Source organism: Daphnia magna, linkage group LG4 (genome assembly GCF_020631705.1).
Source record: "Daphnia magna isolate NIES linkage group LG4, ASM2063170v1.1, whole genome shotgun sequence".
In the NCBI taxonomy this organism is placed as follows: Eukaryota; Metazoa; Arthropoda; class Branchiopoda; order Diplostraca; family Daphniidae; genus Daphnia; species Daphnia magna.
Window position 1 is genome coordinate 3,695,001 of NC_059185.1, and position 14,560 is coordinate 3,709,560.

General features: G+C 37.3%; 6 protein-coding genes across 7 annotated transcripts in view; 2 read left to right on the forward strand and 4 right to left on the reverse strand.

Moving 5' to 3' along the window:
- LOC116920107 (larval cuticle protein 65Ag1) overlaps positions 1-26 on the reverse strand; it is a gene marked incomplete at its 5' end in the record, with an annotated part of 532 nt that extends 506 nt beyond the window's left edge. The window contains one exon of the mRNA XM_032926164.2: positions 1-26. This exon is cut by the window's left edge and continues 141 nt beyond it. Within this exon, the coding sequence (XP_032782055.2) occupies positions 1-26 (26 nt within the window).
- Positions 27-3,171: 3,145 nt separating this feature from the next.
- LOC116920751 (transcriptional adapter 2-beta) lies at positions 3,172-5,863 on the reverse strand. The gene is made up of 11 exons (XM_032926861.2): positions 5,712-5,863; positions 5,546-5,643; positions 5,349-5,408; positions 5,127-5,283; positions 4,828-5,066; positions 4,514-4,755; positions 4,205-4,436; positions 3,923-3,978; positions 3,500-3,740; positions 3,376-3,438; positions 3,172-3,314 (listed from the first exon to the last, which is right to left on the reverse strand). Exons 1-11 carry the CDS (start codon positions 5,716-5,718, stop codon positions 3,213-3,215), a joined length of 1,497 nt encoding a protein of 498 aa, XP_032782752.1. The 5' UTR covers positions 5,719-5,863; the 3' UTR covers positions 3,172-3,212.
- Positions 5,864-6,252: 389 nt separating this feature from the next.
- On the forward strand, positions 6,253-7,535 carry LOC116920757 (eukaryotic translation initiation factor 3 subunit F). Its single transcript, XM_032926871.2, has 5 exons — positions 6,253-6,414; positions 6,592-6,880; positions 6,949-7,040; positions 7,116-7,366; positions 7,421-7,535. The coding sequence occupies exons 1-5, from the start codon at positions 6,306-6,308 to the stop codon at positions 7,502-7,504; spliced, it is 825 nt and encodes a 274-aa protein (XP_032782762.1). The 5' UTR covers positions 6,253-6,305; the 3' UTR covers positions 7,505-7,535.
- A 36-nt stretch (positions 7,536-7,571) lies between these two features.
- Positions 7,572-9,361, reverse strand: LOC116920754 (cyclin-dependent kinase 1). The gene is made up of 6 exons (XM_032926867.2): positions 9,180-9,361; positions 8,906-9,078; positions 8,548-8,843; positions 8,321-8,476; positions 8,101-8,264; positions 7,572-8,032 (listed from the first exon to the last, which is right to left on the reverse strand). Exons 2-6 carry the CDS (start codon positions 8,952-8,954, stop codon positions 7,780-7,782), a joined length of 918 nt encoding a protein of 305 aa, XP_032782758.1. The 5' UTR covers positions 8,955-9,078; positions 9,180-9,361; the 3' UTR covers positions 7,572-7,779.
- A 214-nt stretch (positions 9,362-9,575) lies between these two features.
- Positions 9,576-11,268, reverse strand: LOC116920756 (GATA zinc finger domain-containing protein 1). The gene is made up of 3 exons (XM_032926869.2): positions 10,751-11,268; positions 10,229-10,478; positions 9,576-10,173 (listed from the first exon to the last, which is right to left on the reverse strand). Exons 1-3 carry the CDS (start codon positions 11,168-11,170, stop codon positions 10,010-10,012), a joined length of 834 nt encoding a protein of 277 aa, XP_032782760.1. The 5' UTR covers positions 11,171-11,268; the 3' UTR covers positions 9,576-10,009.
- A 32-nt stretch (positions 11,269-11,300) lies between these two features.
- On the forward strand, positions 11,301-14,234 carry LOC116920750 (F-box/LRR-repeat protein 4). Of its 2 annotated transcripts, XM_045172249.1 has the most exons (13): positions 11,301-11,482; positions 11,545-11,708; positions 11,781-11,865; positions 11,933-12,128; positions 12,203-12,461; positions 12,539-12,664; positions 12,733-12,857; positions 12,913-13,022; positions 13,096-13,257; positions 13,325-13,499; positions 13,572-13,760; positions 13,847-13,996; positions 14,051-14,234. In XM_045172249.1, exons 1-12 carry the CDS (start codon positions 11,476-11,478, stop codon positions 13,983-13,985), a joined length of 1,737 nt encoding a protein of 578 aa, XP_045028184.1. In that variant the 5' UTR covers positions 11,301-11,475; the 3' UTR covers positions 13,986-13,996; positions 14,051-14,234. The 2 variants fall into 2 exon arrangements, with proteins under 2 accessions (XP_045028184.1, XP_032782751.2); XM_032926860.2 differs by having other exon boundaries at positions 13,847-14,234.
- Positions 14,235-14,560: the final 326 nt, after the last annotated feature.

Genomic DNA, 14,560 nt, shown 5'->3' on the forward strand with positions numbered 1-14,560 from the left:
TTTATTATCCAATTTTTTTTTTTATTTTAAAATCAGCTAATTTAATGAGGAAACCATTAACTTAATCGAAATTAGCGGCCAGTTTTTATTATACTTTGTGATTCTTTTTTCTCCAACGCTATCGAAAACTTCGCGAACAGCGGGAGCCTGTTGAGTGTAATCAGAGAATATACGGTTGCCGCTATTCAACAGCAACTACAGCCCAACCCTATCAAGAACTTCCCGAACAGAGTGAGGGCCCCTAGTTTCCGTAAAAATAAGTTCCACACGTGGAGAAGCAACGGGATTAGCGATACACAAACACAAAACACAACGACCTAACGTAAACGCAATCGAAACTACTCGTATACACGGCTTTTTAAAAGTCCGTTGCTAGGCAACGCAGCAAGCCCGGCCTTCTAAAGTAAGTTCGCGGCCTGATTTCGCCTAGTTTTCGTAATTTTTCGTCTAACGTCATCTATCTTAAAAAAATTCATACCCGGAACTCGGGTCGGCCGTCTTAATTGTTCAGCAAAAATTACGGGGTACTCGACGTTAACTCCAGCGTTATCTTCTCCACAAGAAGATATCCGCGTTCTAACTTGGAAGGTAATAAAACGTATAAAAGATTGATGGGGGACCCTTTGCGATTAACACCATCTATCGGGACAAATCTAAGAAAAAATGTAGGGTCGTTCGACAAGACTCATGAGGAGACATGTAGTATGCGATTCCGTTTTGCAAGAATCCCTATCGGGAAAAAAGAGTTTTGATAGAATCCCTATCGAGAACCTATTTGGCGATTCCTACCTAATTTTTCGCGTGAATATATAAAAAAAAAAAAAAAAACTATAGTCAATTAGCTAAACCTAAACAACAGTAACTTATCTATCCCTTGGGCACAACTTGTTACAACCACTGAAGAAGCTGTATTTAATTGTTATTAAAAATCAAGACAGAATGGTTGTTACTATATTCAAATTTAGTTTGTTATCAATGATTATGTTCAAATGATGGAATTATGGATTTAGGATGTGCTTACCTTAAGATTACCACTTTGATTCTACTAGGAAGTGTTTCCATTAAACTTTAGTTGAACCCCACATACAGATGTTGAAAGAAGAAGGATTAAAACCAGTGGAAACTACAGCAAGAACTATTGTTAGAATTACCTTTATTGCAATAGATTCCAAAAGTCAAATAGATGAGGTCAACAGGAACAAGTATTAATTGTTTACCATCATAATACTTTGTTGGAAGTCATTGGGAGATAGAAATCCAATGCTTTGGGTTGCATCTGAATTCACTTTCTTCATCGGTACTTGAGCTACCACTTCATGCATACCAAATCTTCTACTGAACGAGTTTTATCCACAGCAAACAGCATTAGATCTCAATGGCTCGATGCAACAAGTACCACTAGATACCACGAGAATCAACCGCAAACCATACAACACGGACCACACAATGTACTAATGGTATAACCTGTAAAAAGAAGTCAAAGTAATGTGCATCTTATGTCCTCAGACATGACATTTAAAACACATCACACAAACCTATTTTATACCCATTTGCAAGACATGAAATTTAATATCTATATTCGGCTGGTTGGTTCTAAAACGTGCATTGGTATACACGTTTCTCGACATTTAGTGCCTGAAACTAAAATTATGATAACCTCATACAAAACATCGAAACAATTGGTTTCCTTATGCCGCGCTGTGGTGTACTACAGTTTCAGTGGTACCAGCGCCTCTTGTAGAGATAGACGTCATTCTGTAAAGTGACATCTACCAGTGTAGTGCCATGGACTACTCTAACTTAAGGACGGGAATCTTCGACATTTCCTATGGAACACATGTAATTTCTTTAAATCTTTTATTAAATTCAGTTTTAAAAAATAATTATTGACTTACCAAATGTCCCTATATTGAAAATTAACCCTTAAAGAGATATTAATTATTTTGTATCAGAAAATCGGGAAATTGGGCGGGCCGCCGGTGCCATCTGGGAGCCAAAAATCCTAACTCATGGCTTGTTTTCTTTCTACAATTTCAAGTTCAGTTGCCAATCAGCAAGATCATGCGATTTTAGTTGATAGATGGCAGCCGAAATTTCGAGTTCAGTTGTCAATCAGCAAGAACTTGCGATTTTTGGTTGATAGATGGCCCCGGCGGCCCACCCAATTCCCCCTCCTACAAAAATTTAAATCGCAATATCTTCTTAAATGATAAGTTTATAAAGGAAAAATTATATGGTTACAATCGCCTTTTAAACCTGCATTTAATGGTGTATTTTTCATTTTTTCATGAAAATAGGCCACCCGACACCCTTAAACAAGGCGAGATAGGGGAAGAATCCCGTCCTTAAGTTAGAGTAGTCCATGGTAGTGCGAAGCTTAGGTTTTTTTTTTAGTTTTTAATAGTCCAAAGCTGTTCATTCAAATAAAGATTTAGCTACGAAATAGTCCAAAGCTATTCATTCAAATAAAGATTTAGCTACGACCTATGAGCAAAAAAAAAAATTACAAATGGTAAACCGGGCATAAGAGAACGTCAATAACATGTTTTCCCATAGCTGATTCATACACTCCTCGCGACTTTGGTTGTGATAAGGATAAACAATTTCCCGATGGTTAAATCTATTGACACGAAAGATGTCGTGCCATGACAATCAAAACTATCTATTGCCGCGACATATTTCACGGCAATACGAAAAATATTTAGATATTTTCTTTTACCACATTTCGTGGCAATACAAAAATATTTGTCTATTAGCACGACAGCCTAGAGGTTTTCTCTCATTGTCAATAATATCCATAAGTTCAATAATGCTTATTGCCACAACATATTTCGTAGCAAAAACTTAATAAGATTTACCTATTACCAAAACAGCCCATAGATTCTCTCTTCTCTTGGCAATAAGCTCAATACGACTTTTGCCATGACGTATTTTGTGCAAATTATCCAAGATTTGCCCAATGCTACGAAATGTTCTAAATTCACTTTTGCCTAGATGCAAAGTTTTTTTTCATTTAGACATTCATTATCTGGTAACTAATCTATTCAGTCCACTATTGCTGCTTCACTGTAAAGAAATTTAGATAAAAAAGGTAAAAGTTATGATAACTCAGTTAAGAAATTAAAGAAAAGTTAATTGAACAGCTATAAGCTTCTTTGAAAAATAGTTTGATATTTTAAAAAGGCAAATTTTATTTAACTGAAATTTTTGGTTTACTCTACAGACAAAAAACCGGCTTTCGTAAAATAATTTACAATCATAATCTGCTCGTCAGCAGCCAGACCGGATAGCAGGGGGGTTTTGTCAGTTCCATTCTGTATTAGAATTGACTGGCGTTAATCTTAAGAGCGTGTCAATAAGGCAAATTTTACTTACCAATATGAGATTTGCCTTCAAGGACGTATAATACAATGGTCTCAAACGCAAACTTTGGCAAATCTGAAACAGAAAGAAGAACTAAAGTACAAATCGATAGGAAACGTTTTAATAAATCACCAACTTGTTTTTCAACAGGGCTGAGCAGTTCTGAACCGGGACACAAGGTGAGATCGTCGCTCTTAGCGAGGAAATTGGCAACAGCCTCTTGCCATTCTGACTGGGAAAGGCGGGCGTTAGCGGAGGGTACGGGCACGGGTCGAGCCTGACTGCTGGAAACGCTGAGGACGTTGCTGTTGTTGCTGCCGAAGGATATGACTTTTGCGTCTCGAAAGCTTGAATGAAGCACTTCTTCCCTTACGTTGCTGTATAAAAAAAAAAAAGGAAAACAAAACAAAAATCATAAATAGTTCGACGGGGGAGAAAAATTAGTTCAGAATGCTAATTGGTTCTAAGAAGTCGTCAGAAAATATAAAAGATTTCAGTTTAAAACTAGTAGGTCACTGGTGAGGTAAATGACATAAATTATAAAGGAAAAAAATCTTACTCTGACTTGTGTAGTGTCCCAGGGTTTTGTACATTCGGCCCCGGTCCACTGCTTCCCTACGTTAAAGTCTATTGTTCACATTCCAGTCTTTTTGGGTTCTAATTGTTTAGCACATAATTTACTTATGACAAAGGCAGAGAGAAAATGGGCAATTGTAAGATTGAACCAACTTTGATACCAAGGAAAGTGCTTAACTTTGGTGAAAAACAAAACCAAATAAACCAATCCACTCCGCTTGCTAAAAACCGCCAAGCAACAGTATGGACTGGGAAAATAGCTTACGGATTTCCGGCGCTGGCGGTCCAATCTCGCTTCTTTTTTCCTCTCGCGGAAGTAGCGTAGTCGTTCATATTCAGTGCACTCTTCGTGTCGTGTTAACCCATTCCTCCTGTACTTGATTAGTTCTCGAATCCGCAATCGCAAGGCTCTTTCTTTTGTCAGATTACGCAAAAATTGCTCGTGTTCCGGTGCTGTGTGGAATTGGGAAAATGAACGAAATTTTTCCTGTATCTCTCTGAAAAATGAGAATAAATAAATAAATGTATACATTGCTGGAATTCAACTAATCTTAAAATTCTGATGGAAAATCACTTTTCTTTTTGGAATTCTCTTTTTTTGGCTGCGGTTGTTGGTTTTTCTTTTTCTTTTTTTGCGGCGTTGAAAAATAAGGATACTAGTTGAAAATCACGTGCAACCCGCTTCCTTCTTGCCCTTTCCCTCAATCGTCGCGTATACATATCAACCTGAGCCAGCTTTAAAGCTAAATCAATATCCTCATCATCATGATTGATAGCTAGGTGAGAAACAATAGCTTCGGCATCATTGTCATGTTCCTACAAACAATTAATTTTCGTTATGCTAATGACATTAAAATAATCCCTTAAATGTAAATTTTCATTATATACTCTTTCAAAATCATCCCGCTGGGGCATGTAACCAAGTTCTAAAGTTTCTTCTGGTTCAATAGCCAAAGGAGGTAGTCTGGATGTGATGGAAGGTGACAGAGGTGCATTGTCTGGACATGTGTGATCAACCGCTGATAAACGTGACTCTCCACTTGCTAGCTGACCATTTGGAAGTCCCTGCCATGTCAGTTTACCTATTGTCCCTGTGACAAATCTTTCACAGTAGTGTTCCTTTGATTCTGAAACAAAAATGATGAGATGAGCTCTGACTACCAAAACATAAATCATTTTTTGATTACCTTCTGACCCTCGTGTTTCTACATGTTTTGCAACATCTTCCCAATTTCCATAACCAAATTGTTCTATGGCATCAAGCAATTGGTAATCTTCCCTTGAAATCCAGCCATTTTCATCGTCCCTTTTTTGATCAGGAAAGATGCTAAATGTTCCAGGATCCTAGTGGTGGGAAGAAAAAAGTAAAGCTTTTATTATTTTAAACTGGTAATCTTTAAGTCACTTACTATCAATTTGTATCCATGGCTATTTTTATGTGGTCCAATTTCACAACCGAGTGAAAAACACTAGAAATAACCACAAATAAATTTTTTCATTAATGCATTTTGAATTCGCCGCCATGCACCCGGCAAACTCATAGGGTAGGCGTCATAATAAACAACAAAGAAGGGGGGGGGGCTTCAATGAGGATCTTATACCACACCTGTAAACAAAGCTCGTAATCGACACAGACATTACATCGAATTCGAATGCCTAAAATGTCATCTTGGCAGTAGCCACATCGATGCTTCATAAATAAATCTGAGAAATAGAGAGAGAAAACCGATTGATAAATTTTGAAAAGAGGATTGAATCAGAGCATTTTTTACCCGCCATCTTTAGCCTTCCCTTCCCATCACTGTGAACTGAGCTTACAGCGCTTGGGATAGCACTTGCACAGGGCCACCTGGTGGATTTCTTTTACAAATTTGTCAGATAGTTATGGAGCTGGTTTCCAAATAGACTACCGGCTTTCTACTGTTCATCTATAACAAAATAAAGTTATGTACGGCACAAGAAAACATATTTAAAATATTTATTATTAATCTCAAGAACTTTTAACAAACAACAAGCCGATACCTGAAACAAGCAAACAACACAACACAGCTACACAACATTCAACAGAGACAACACACTTCAATTTTCAATGGATTGTGTATCAATGCATCACTTATACCAAAGATTAAACTGATGAATGATTCTCGGAGCTTTTATAATTTACTTTCATTGTTTTAATGACTTTTACGTATAACCTAAAAGGCTAAAACCGCTAAAACTTAGCTGATGTCCCTGATGAATAAATATCAGAGAAATCATGGAGAAATATTGTAAATTTGGCAACTCGGCAGCTACCGTGAGTTTTTATTCTTCCTACTCCTGCCTGTAGTATTCGTTAGTAGGAAACGTCTGCAAAGCACCTCAAAATGGCTCTCAATCTGACTGTCAAGCTACATCCTGTTGTACTATTTCAGATTATTGACTCGTATGAGCGTCGAAACCCTGATGCGCAAAGAGTAATTGGGACGCTACTGGGTAATTGTTTGATTCTTCGCTCATTTTACCTTTAGTGAAATTTTCTTTCGTGTGACACGTGTGATGGATTGCTTGCCTGTGGGATACCTTTAGTGATTTCAAGCTATTACGATTTGATTAAACGATTTGATTAAACGATTTGTTTATGAAAAATCATATTTTGCTTTTGTCCTCCAGGCACTTCGGATAAAAATGGTGTGGAAGTAACCAACTGTTTCTGTGTGCCTCATAATGAATCAGAAGAAGAGGTTGCTGTGGAATTGGACTTTGCCAAGGATATGTATGATTTACACCGCAAAGTCAATCCACAAGAAAGCATTGTAGGTTGGTGGGCAACTGGAACTGGAGTCACATCGCATTCTGCTTTAATCCATGAATATTACTCAAGGGAGTCATCTAATCCTGTACACATTACAGTTGACACAACTTTGCAAGATACAAGAATGGGTATTAAGGCCTATGTCAGGTACCTGTTCATGATTTAGGCTATGAGGCAATGTTTTAACATATCTAAATGGTTTGTTTTTTGCCTAGTGTTCCAATGGGCATTACAGGCAAAACTATGGGTTGCATGTTTGCCCCTGTTTCTGTCGAGATAGCTTGTTATGACCCAGAAACTGTTGGCTGTAAGTATTAAATCATGAGGTTTTATTTACCGATTTGAAGCACACATTCAATAAAAAATTTCTGTTCATTATAAGTAAATGCATGTCAGAAAACCAAAACTTCTGTGAAGCGTCAAGCAGGCATCGCTTCCGATCTTACCCAGATTGTGGAAGCATCACAGCAGATGGAGAACATGCTGGACACTATTCTGACGTACGTTGACGATGTCATGAGTGGTTCAAAAACAGCAGACAATACGTTTGGGCGTTCTTTGTTGGATATGGTCCACTCTGTACCTAAAATGACACCCGACGAATTTGAGGAGATGTTGAATTCAAATCGAAAGGTGAAACAAGCTTTGCATATTTATATAGAGCCTTGATTAAAGTTTCTTTTTTAGGATTTACTGATGGTTTTATACCTATCTCAGCTAACCAAAACTCAACTTTCGCTGAATGAAAAACTCACATTGTTGACAATTTAATTCACTAAGTTGATACACAAAGATAAAAATATATCGTGCTCCCAATTTTTTCATTATTTTCGCATAATCCTCGTGAGCATATTTATTAGGAAACTATAGTTTACAGTCGAAAGGAATCCAGAGATGACATTTCTTTTCTACCAAGAATAATAATCACACCAAGCTTCTCTCAATAGCATACAAAAAAGATTAAGAAAAGCAGAATAAGAGAAAAATAAATGAACAACCATCAAAGCAGGTGAAAGTTTGATGGTCATTATTAACAGGAATGCTTATTAAGCAGGCACATTGGTAGGTAAGATGGATTTATCCAAATCTGTAAACCAAGCATGATCCAAGGCATCCTGAGCAGTGATGCGCACGGCTGGATCGTAAATAAGAGTCTTTTGTAGCAGATCAAAACCAATAGAGTCCAGTTGTTTCACCGAATTTTGAAGATGGTAAGTATTCCAGTTTGGGAAAGTAGGTTTATAGTCAGGCATCTTCGAGACACCAGGCCACATTTCCTCAGTAGGCGTTTTCATCACTCTTTAATTCAAAGCAAACGAAATATAGTAATTTGAAATATTAATAGCAGAAGAGACGGACAAACATACCGAAAAATACGGTACAGCTGATCGATTTCCGAATCTCCTTGAAACAATGGCTTTTTTGTTACCATTTCCGCCATAATGCAACCGATTGACCACACATCTATGGGGCAAGAATATCTGGACGAGCCCAGTAAAACTTCTGGAGCACGGTACCATAAAGTAACAACCTACCGGCCTAAAGTGAATAATTCATTTCTATTATTTTTATAAATATAAGTTTTACCTCGTGAGTATAAACACGAACAGGGACCCCGAAAACGCGACCAAGGCCGAAATCTGCTATCTTAATAATTCCATTTTTATCGATGAGTAGGTTCTGAGGCTTCAAATCTCGATGGAGAACACGACGCCGATGGCAATACAAAATACCTTCCAAAATCTGCAATAAGATCATGGTTGATGTGAGGTACAAGCCAACAAATTGATAAGAACTAGGGCTTTTCTGCATACCTGATGGCAGTAAGACTTAACAAGAGTTTTGTCCATTAATTGCCCAGTTGGAATACTGTCCATGTACTTTTTAAGGTCCATTGACAAGAACTCAAAAATTAAGTACAGCTTTCCTTCTTGCATCAAAACATCTTCAAGACAAACAATGTTGGGATGCTGCAGCTCTTTCAACAGCGAGATCTCCCTGATAGCTGTTGAGGGTACACCATCATCTTCATTTTCAAGTCTGATTTTTTTCATAGCAACAAATTGTTGAGTCTTGCGATTTTTGGCCTTATAAACAACACCATAGGTGCCTTTAAGAAAAATATAAAATATGAAAATGTTCCAGAGTACACATTGCTTGAACAGCCATTACCTTCACCGATCTTTTCAATCTTGGTAAAATCTTCCATTGCAGAAGGCATGACTTTTGATTGGCAATAGAGGAAAGCTTGAATTAAAAAATTTAACTGCCTGAAATTCCGAAGTAATGGTATGCAGAATTCAAACGGCTCAAGACAAAAAAAATTTGAACGACGTGTTGTCCACCTGCAAGATGTTTCGTTGATTATTACCATGTAACTTTTGATTTTATATATTTTTGATGAGAAATCAAGGAGGAATTTAACACAATAAGGAATAATACATACCAAACGTTTGTTTCCTGAGACACGACACTGTGACGGAATATGTGAGCACACTTGTCACAGGGATGGTGGCCGTTAGACTTACAGTCTTTAACACTGGGATAAAATTCAACAACCGCCAAATTTTGAAACCGACTTCAGAGCCATCTATATCTGATAAAACGAGTCTTCGTCGGAATGCCCAGACATAACAATATAAAAAATCCCATCAATAAGCATGAAGCATGCAACGTTCACTTTAATTCAAGCACGAAAAACAAAAAATATATTTAAAAAGCAAAAAAAAATAAATAAATAAAAAATAAATAATAATAAGATTTAAAAAACTTCCCCCTTCTACATTCTTAACATAATATCTATGACACTATCTTAAAATTACAACAAAAAATGCACGAAGGATTTAACATAATTCCACCATCATAATTATCGTATTATAATACTGCATAACGTTAAACGATTAAACGCGAACATGAACATAAATAGCATGAAATATTTTAACGCAATGCAGGTTTTTTAGTTCAAAAAGCATTCCGTAAAGGCAAAATGCAGCACACACATTTGGAATCCTTAATTGTTTTCCACGTTTAGCTGTCTAGACCATTGAATTCTTGATAATCTTGTTTACACCATCTAAAGAAATATAGCAATTCATTTTGAACAAGGATATTCATTCTCCATCTAATTTCAATGAAGTAGTGCAGAATACAGGAATAATTTCTTAGGAAGCTAAGAAACCAAATGGCATTGTTTTAAAATCGGAGGACCAAAGGAAGAAGTAAGCTGTTATTGATTTCTTTTTTAACACGAAATCCATTTTGTGCTAATGCTATCCTTCATGAATGAATAGTTCTTCGAACGGCACCCATACTCGTCCAAATATAGCCAGCATCCTTTTCACTCGATACTCGAATGTTTTCGTCCAACTTGTAGTACTCGTTTGGAGCGTGCATTACAAAATCTAGATAATCCAATTTACGCGGCAACTCTTCTTCGGGGCCTAAACCAGTCTTTTAGATTTTGCTTCACGGAATATAAGAAATGCATTTACATACCCAGGATGTATGTTAGTGGATCAAATCCATGATCTGGGGGTGGTGAACTTTGGGTTGGAATCAGCCATGTTAATACAGCACTTTTTTCACAAAACTGGTCTTGCAGAAGACCACGAATCTGGGCATAGTAAACCCCGTCATCTTCGTCTGTTACGGACACAATATCACCCACTTGGTAATAAATGTCATGATGAAAAAGATGACCACTAGTAAAAGAGGTTGAAACTACAGTTGGAGCTTTAGATGGTAGCTAAGAAGAAAAAAAAAATTATAGATCACTGTATGATCCACATAAAGATTTGCTTATAACTCTTCTACATGAAACTTTGAACATACCATTCTGCACCAAAACTGATGTGAAATGTTGATCTAAAGGGTATTTAAGATAAAAACAAAAAATTTTTTTGGCCTCATCTTCCTTCCAAAAATGCCTCAAAATGATAGTACTGTGCATCAATGCCTGACAAAAGGTATGTTCAAAGTTTCTCATAGAAGAACTAAGTGTACATCTATAAAGTTTACCTGCTTTTTGAAAACAGCACGTCGTCCTCGTCCTTTACCAACTGTTGCTTTGCTTGCAGTTCCTAGTTTTTTGCTTCTTCCTCGTGTCTTTTTTGTTCCTGTTCGTCCACCTCTAACATTTAAAGTTGTATTGCCTGACCTCGTCCCTGGGCCAAATTCATTACGTGGCTTTACATCATCAGCAGGTTCATCAGCAATAGAGTCATCCACTTCAATAGTTTCAACGTAAACATCTTCTTCCTGAAACTTCAGTTCCGGCGAAGGCGCCTTTTCAACAGGCGTAGTTTCCGTTTTCACGAGTACCGTCATTTTGCCTAAAAAACAATCATTGCAAACTGTGTTTCCTTCTATTGTTTTTTGCCAGATTTCTGACACACTAGTGTCACATTTGAAACAAGCAGGCTTTAGTCCTAAGGGCATGGTGAAATTAACGATGGAAACTAATATAGAGATGTCACAAAACCGAGTCAAAATGTCGTTCGTAACTTTATTTATTTACACAGCAGAAGTGTTTGCAGCAATATTTCTATTGCAGCGTTGCATTTGTTTAGCTGAGTACTAGCGCTGTAGCAGCCTTCTTTTCATTGATTCTTCCATTCATCATCCAACTTTTCTTCTTAACTAATATTAGTAAACAAACCAGATTTGAGTATTAGGTCCAAGATTTGCAGCCAAGATACACGAATTCAGAAGCTATAGCTACACATTCTGATTCTGAAAAATTCATGTTGGGTGAGGATTAAATTCAGAATATTGGCTGTGTTATATCCATCTGATTCTGACATTTTCATCAGACAACCAGCAAGGATTAGTTTTCATAGAGCAGTATGCCAGCAGGGTGACATGTTACAGTTCACAGTATGGACATGTAAATGGAATTTCATACACAGCCAATAATTTGGTTGGTCCTCCCTCTAGATTCCCAGCTTATGGTGATTTTCCAGAAACTTATGTTCCGGTACTTGTATCTGGATTAAAAACAATTTGAACTATAGACTGAAAGGGTCATTTAAGATTTTTTCCCCCCTAGAGAACATATGGGTGTTGGTGGAAAGAATCATCAGTCATTTTTAAAGGGAAAAATGAAGTTGACCAAACAGGAGAGGATTTTATTGGTATTCATAAGTTTTTTTGGTTTTTATTTGTTTTTTTTTGAAAAACATTTATATAGCTTACATATAGATGTCCAGTTTCAAAAGCCAGTATATCCTTACTGTGTGAATGTATATGAAACATATAATTCTGGTTGTGTAAGACGGCTATGGGCAGGTGATGGCCAAGGGAACTGGAAACTCTTTCATGAAAACCCTGTGAAACAATCACAAAAACAATCACAAATATTTTCTCCTGAACCCCATCATCTATTATTTCTGACTAGGTAACTTAAAAGAAATTATTAAATTGGGACCTCATGCATCCCACACCCTCATGTTTGTATTTTGCACTGTTCAGCCTTATTAGGATCGAAATCGATGGCAGTTTTGCTGACTATTATCCCGAAGTCGATGCCGTCCTTTTAGTGGGTACGGAAACCTATCCTGCTCCTGAAGAGTCGGTGAAATTGAGCGTACTAGGGCTGTATGCTAAAGTTGTTGGATTGGGACTTCATCGTTTAGTGCCAGGCTTCAATATCCTAGAAAGCATGCAGCGTCTTTGTTTTACCGACAAACTATCACAAGACGCAAGCGTTTGTCATTTGAGCAACCTACCGGTAAGTTAGAATTCCTCTACTGGCTGCATGCCGGTGAAGTAGTTTTTTACGTTGTTTTACCAATTGTAATCGTTCAGGAGGAGATACTACGCGTTATTCTTACGCTTTTGGATCTTCGCAGTTTGTGTTCTTTAGCGTGTGCCTCTTCTTTATTCAATAAAATCTGCAAGGATTCGGTGCTTTTTACCGCAGTGAATTTGAAAGTATCAATAAACTGTTACAATTTAATGACAGGTTTTATTTTCTTAAATTTTATATATTTAACTTTTAGCCGTATTGGCATTGTGTCAATCTCCTAACGTTGAAATGGTTGGGGGCTCGTAGCCAGTGTTTGCAATACTTGGACCTGTCGTGGTGCGGAAGCTATGGAAAATTTAGTTCATCTGATTTTTCGTGGTATTTCTCTATTAAAATGTGGCATCCAGTCTGATCCCCATGTCATTGTTCTTAGGTTCATCAAACAATATGGAAAACGCTTACGAATTTTACGTTTAGAGAATTGCAGTTTTCTAAATAACGAAGCTCTTTATTCGATTTCCACCTCATGTCCTTATTTACAAGGTTGTATGAAATACTTATTTGGCTTTATGTTTCCTGCCCAACACGACATAAATTAATTCATTTTCATTCCTAGAATTGAACTTGCGGGGTTGTCGCGATTTAGAATCGACTGCATTTTGGCACTTGGGAAAGCTACATGTGATGGAACGGCTTATTCTGGACAGCACACAAATTGAATTGCCTACGCTTCTAGTCAGTTTGCAGTCCATGGCATCACTTTCCCATCTGTCGCTTGGTCGTTCATCGTCTTTTCAACAGCTGTGCTTTACTTACTGACAAACCATATTTTGTTTCTAACACAGGTGATTGCCAAAATCTTTCCCTTTTGGGATCATTGGATGAAATAAGTCGTTGGCTGAATCGCCACCGACCAGGCATTATCTCTCTCGATTTTTGGAGGAGTGGTCATCTCTCCAACCATGGAATGGAAGCTCTTGTAGGACTTGAGCATTTAAGAGAACTTGATATTGGCTGGTGGTATGTAGATTGAGGAACACAAGTAGGATACGGTGAATTTTGTCCTATTCCGATTTGCATGATCTATTTCAGTGGTCTACCGCCAAATGGTAATTGGATATCCCAATTAGCAAATCGCTGTCGGTCGCTGGAAAAATTATTTCTTACCGCTGCGAGAATCGTTAAAGACGCTGATTTAGTAGCCATCGCGCAATATTGCCCAAATTTAAAACAACTGGATGTGCTAGGAAATAGCTACATTACATGGGAAGGATGTAGCAGGTTAATGAAATGTTTTACCCACTTCGCTGGCATTAGTTCACGGTCTAATCAAACATTTTATTTCCCCCCTTTTGTTTATAACATAGAGTACTTGACAAATGCCGGAAGCTGCGGTTACTGGATGTTAGCTACTGCTGTCAAATTGAAGCGATACACGTCGCGAACTGGAGAAGAACTTATCCTAATGTTAGCATCAAACGCATTTTCGTCAACGAAGAAGACTAGCATAAAAGATGGTTTCTTAATTTAGTTTTGAACGAGTGAAAAGATTTTTTTGTGTTTTGTCTTAGCGATTAGTTAAATCTGCGCCCGCCGACCAACTACATCTTGCACCTGTTATGAGTGAAGTAAATTGAATCATTACAACTGGCACTGTGTTACACGAAGTTTTAGATTTCTGTTGAAATGTGACTATGGAAAAATAATTTCAATTCTCTTATTTTATTTCATAAAGTGTAACATTTATGCATGTGATTCGGTGTCTGCATTAGACTTTCAAATTAACTTCACTATTTTAGTGAATGGCTCGTACAAATTCAATGTTAGATACATGTTAGATCGTAATTAGCAGACAACTCTTAAAAAAAAACAACTTGTCAAACGCTGAAAAACAGGTCTCGTTTCAAGACCGTCTATTGATTCGTTAGCGTACTGACAGAATGGCTATTCGTCTATGTGGTACTTCCACAATAAAGTCGTTGCTTTTTAACACATTTATCGAGTTGTGGTTTGAACGATGAAGCAGGTGGGCAGAGATCGTTTGGAAGCGAAAAAGTGCTCTAAAGAGGATAAGAGAAATT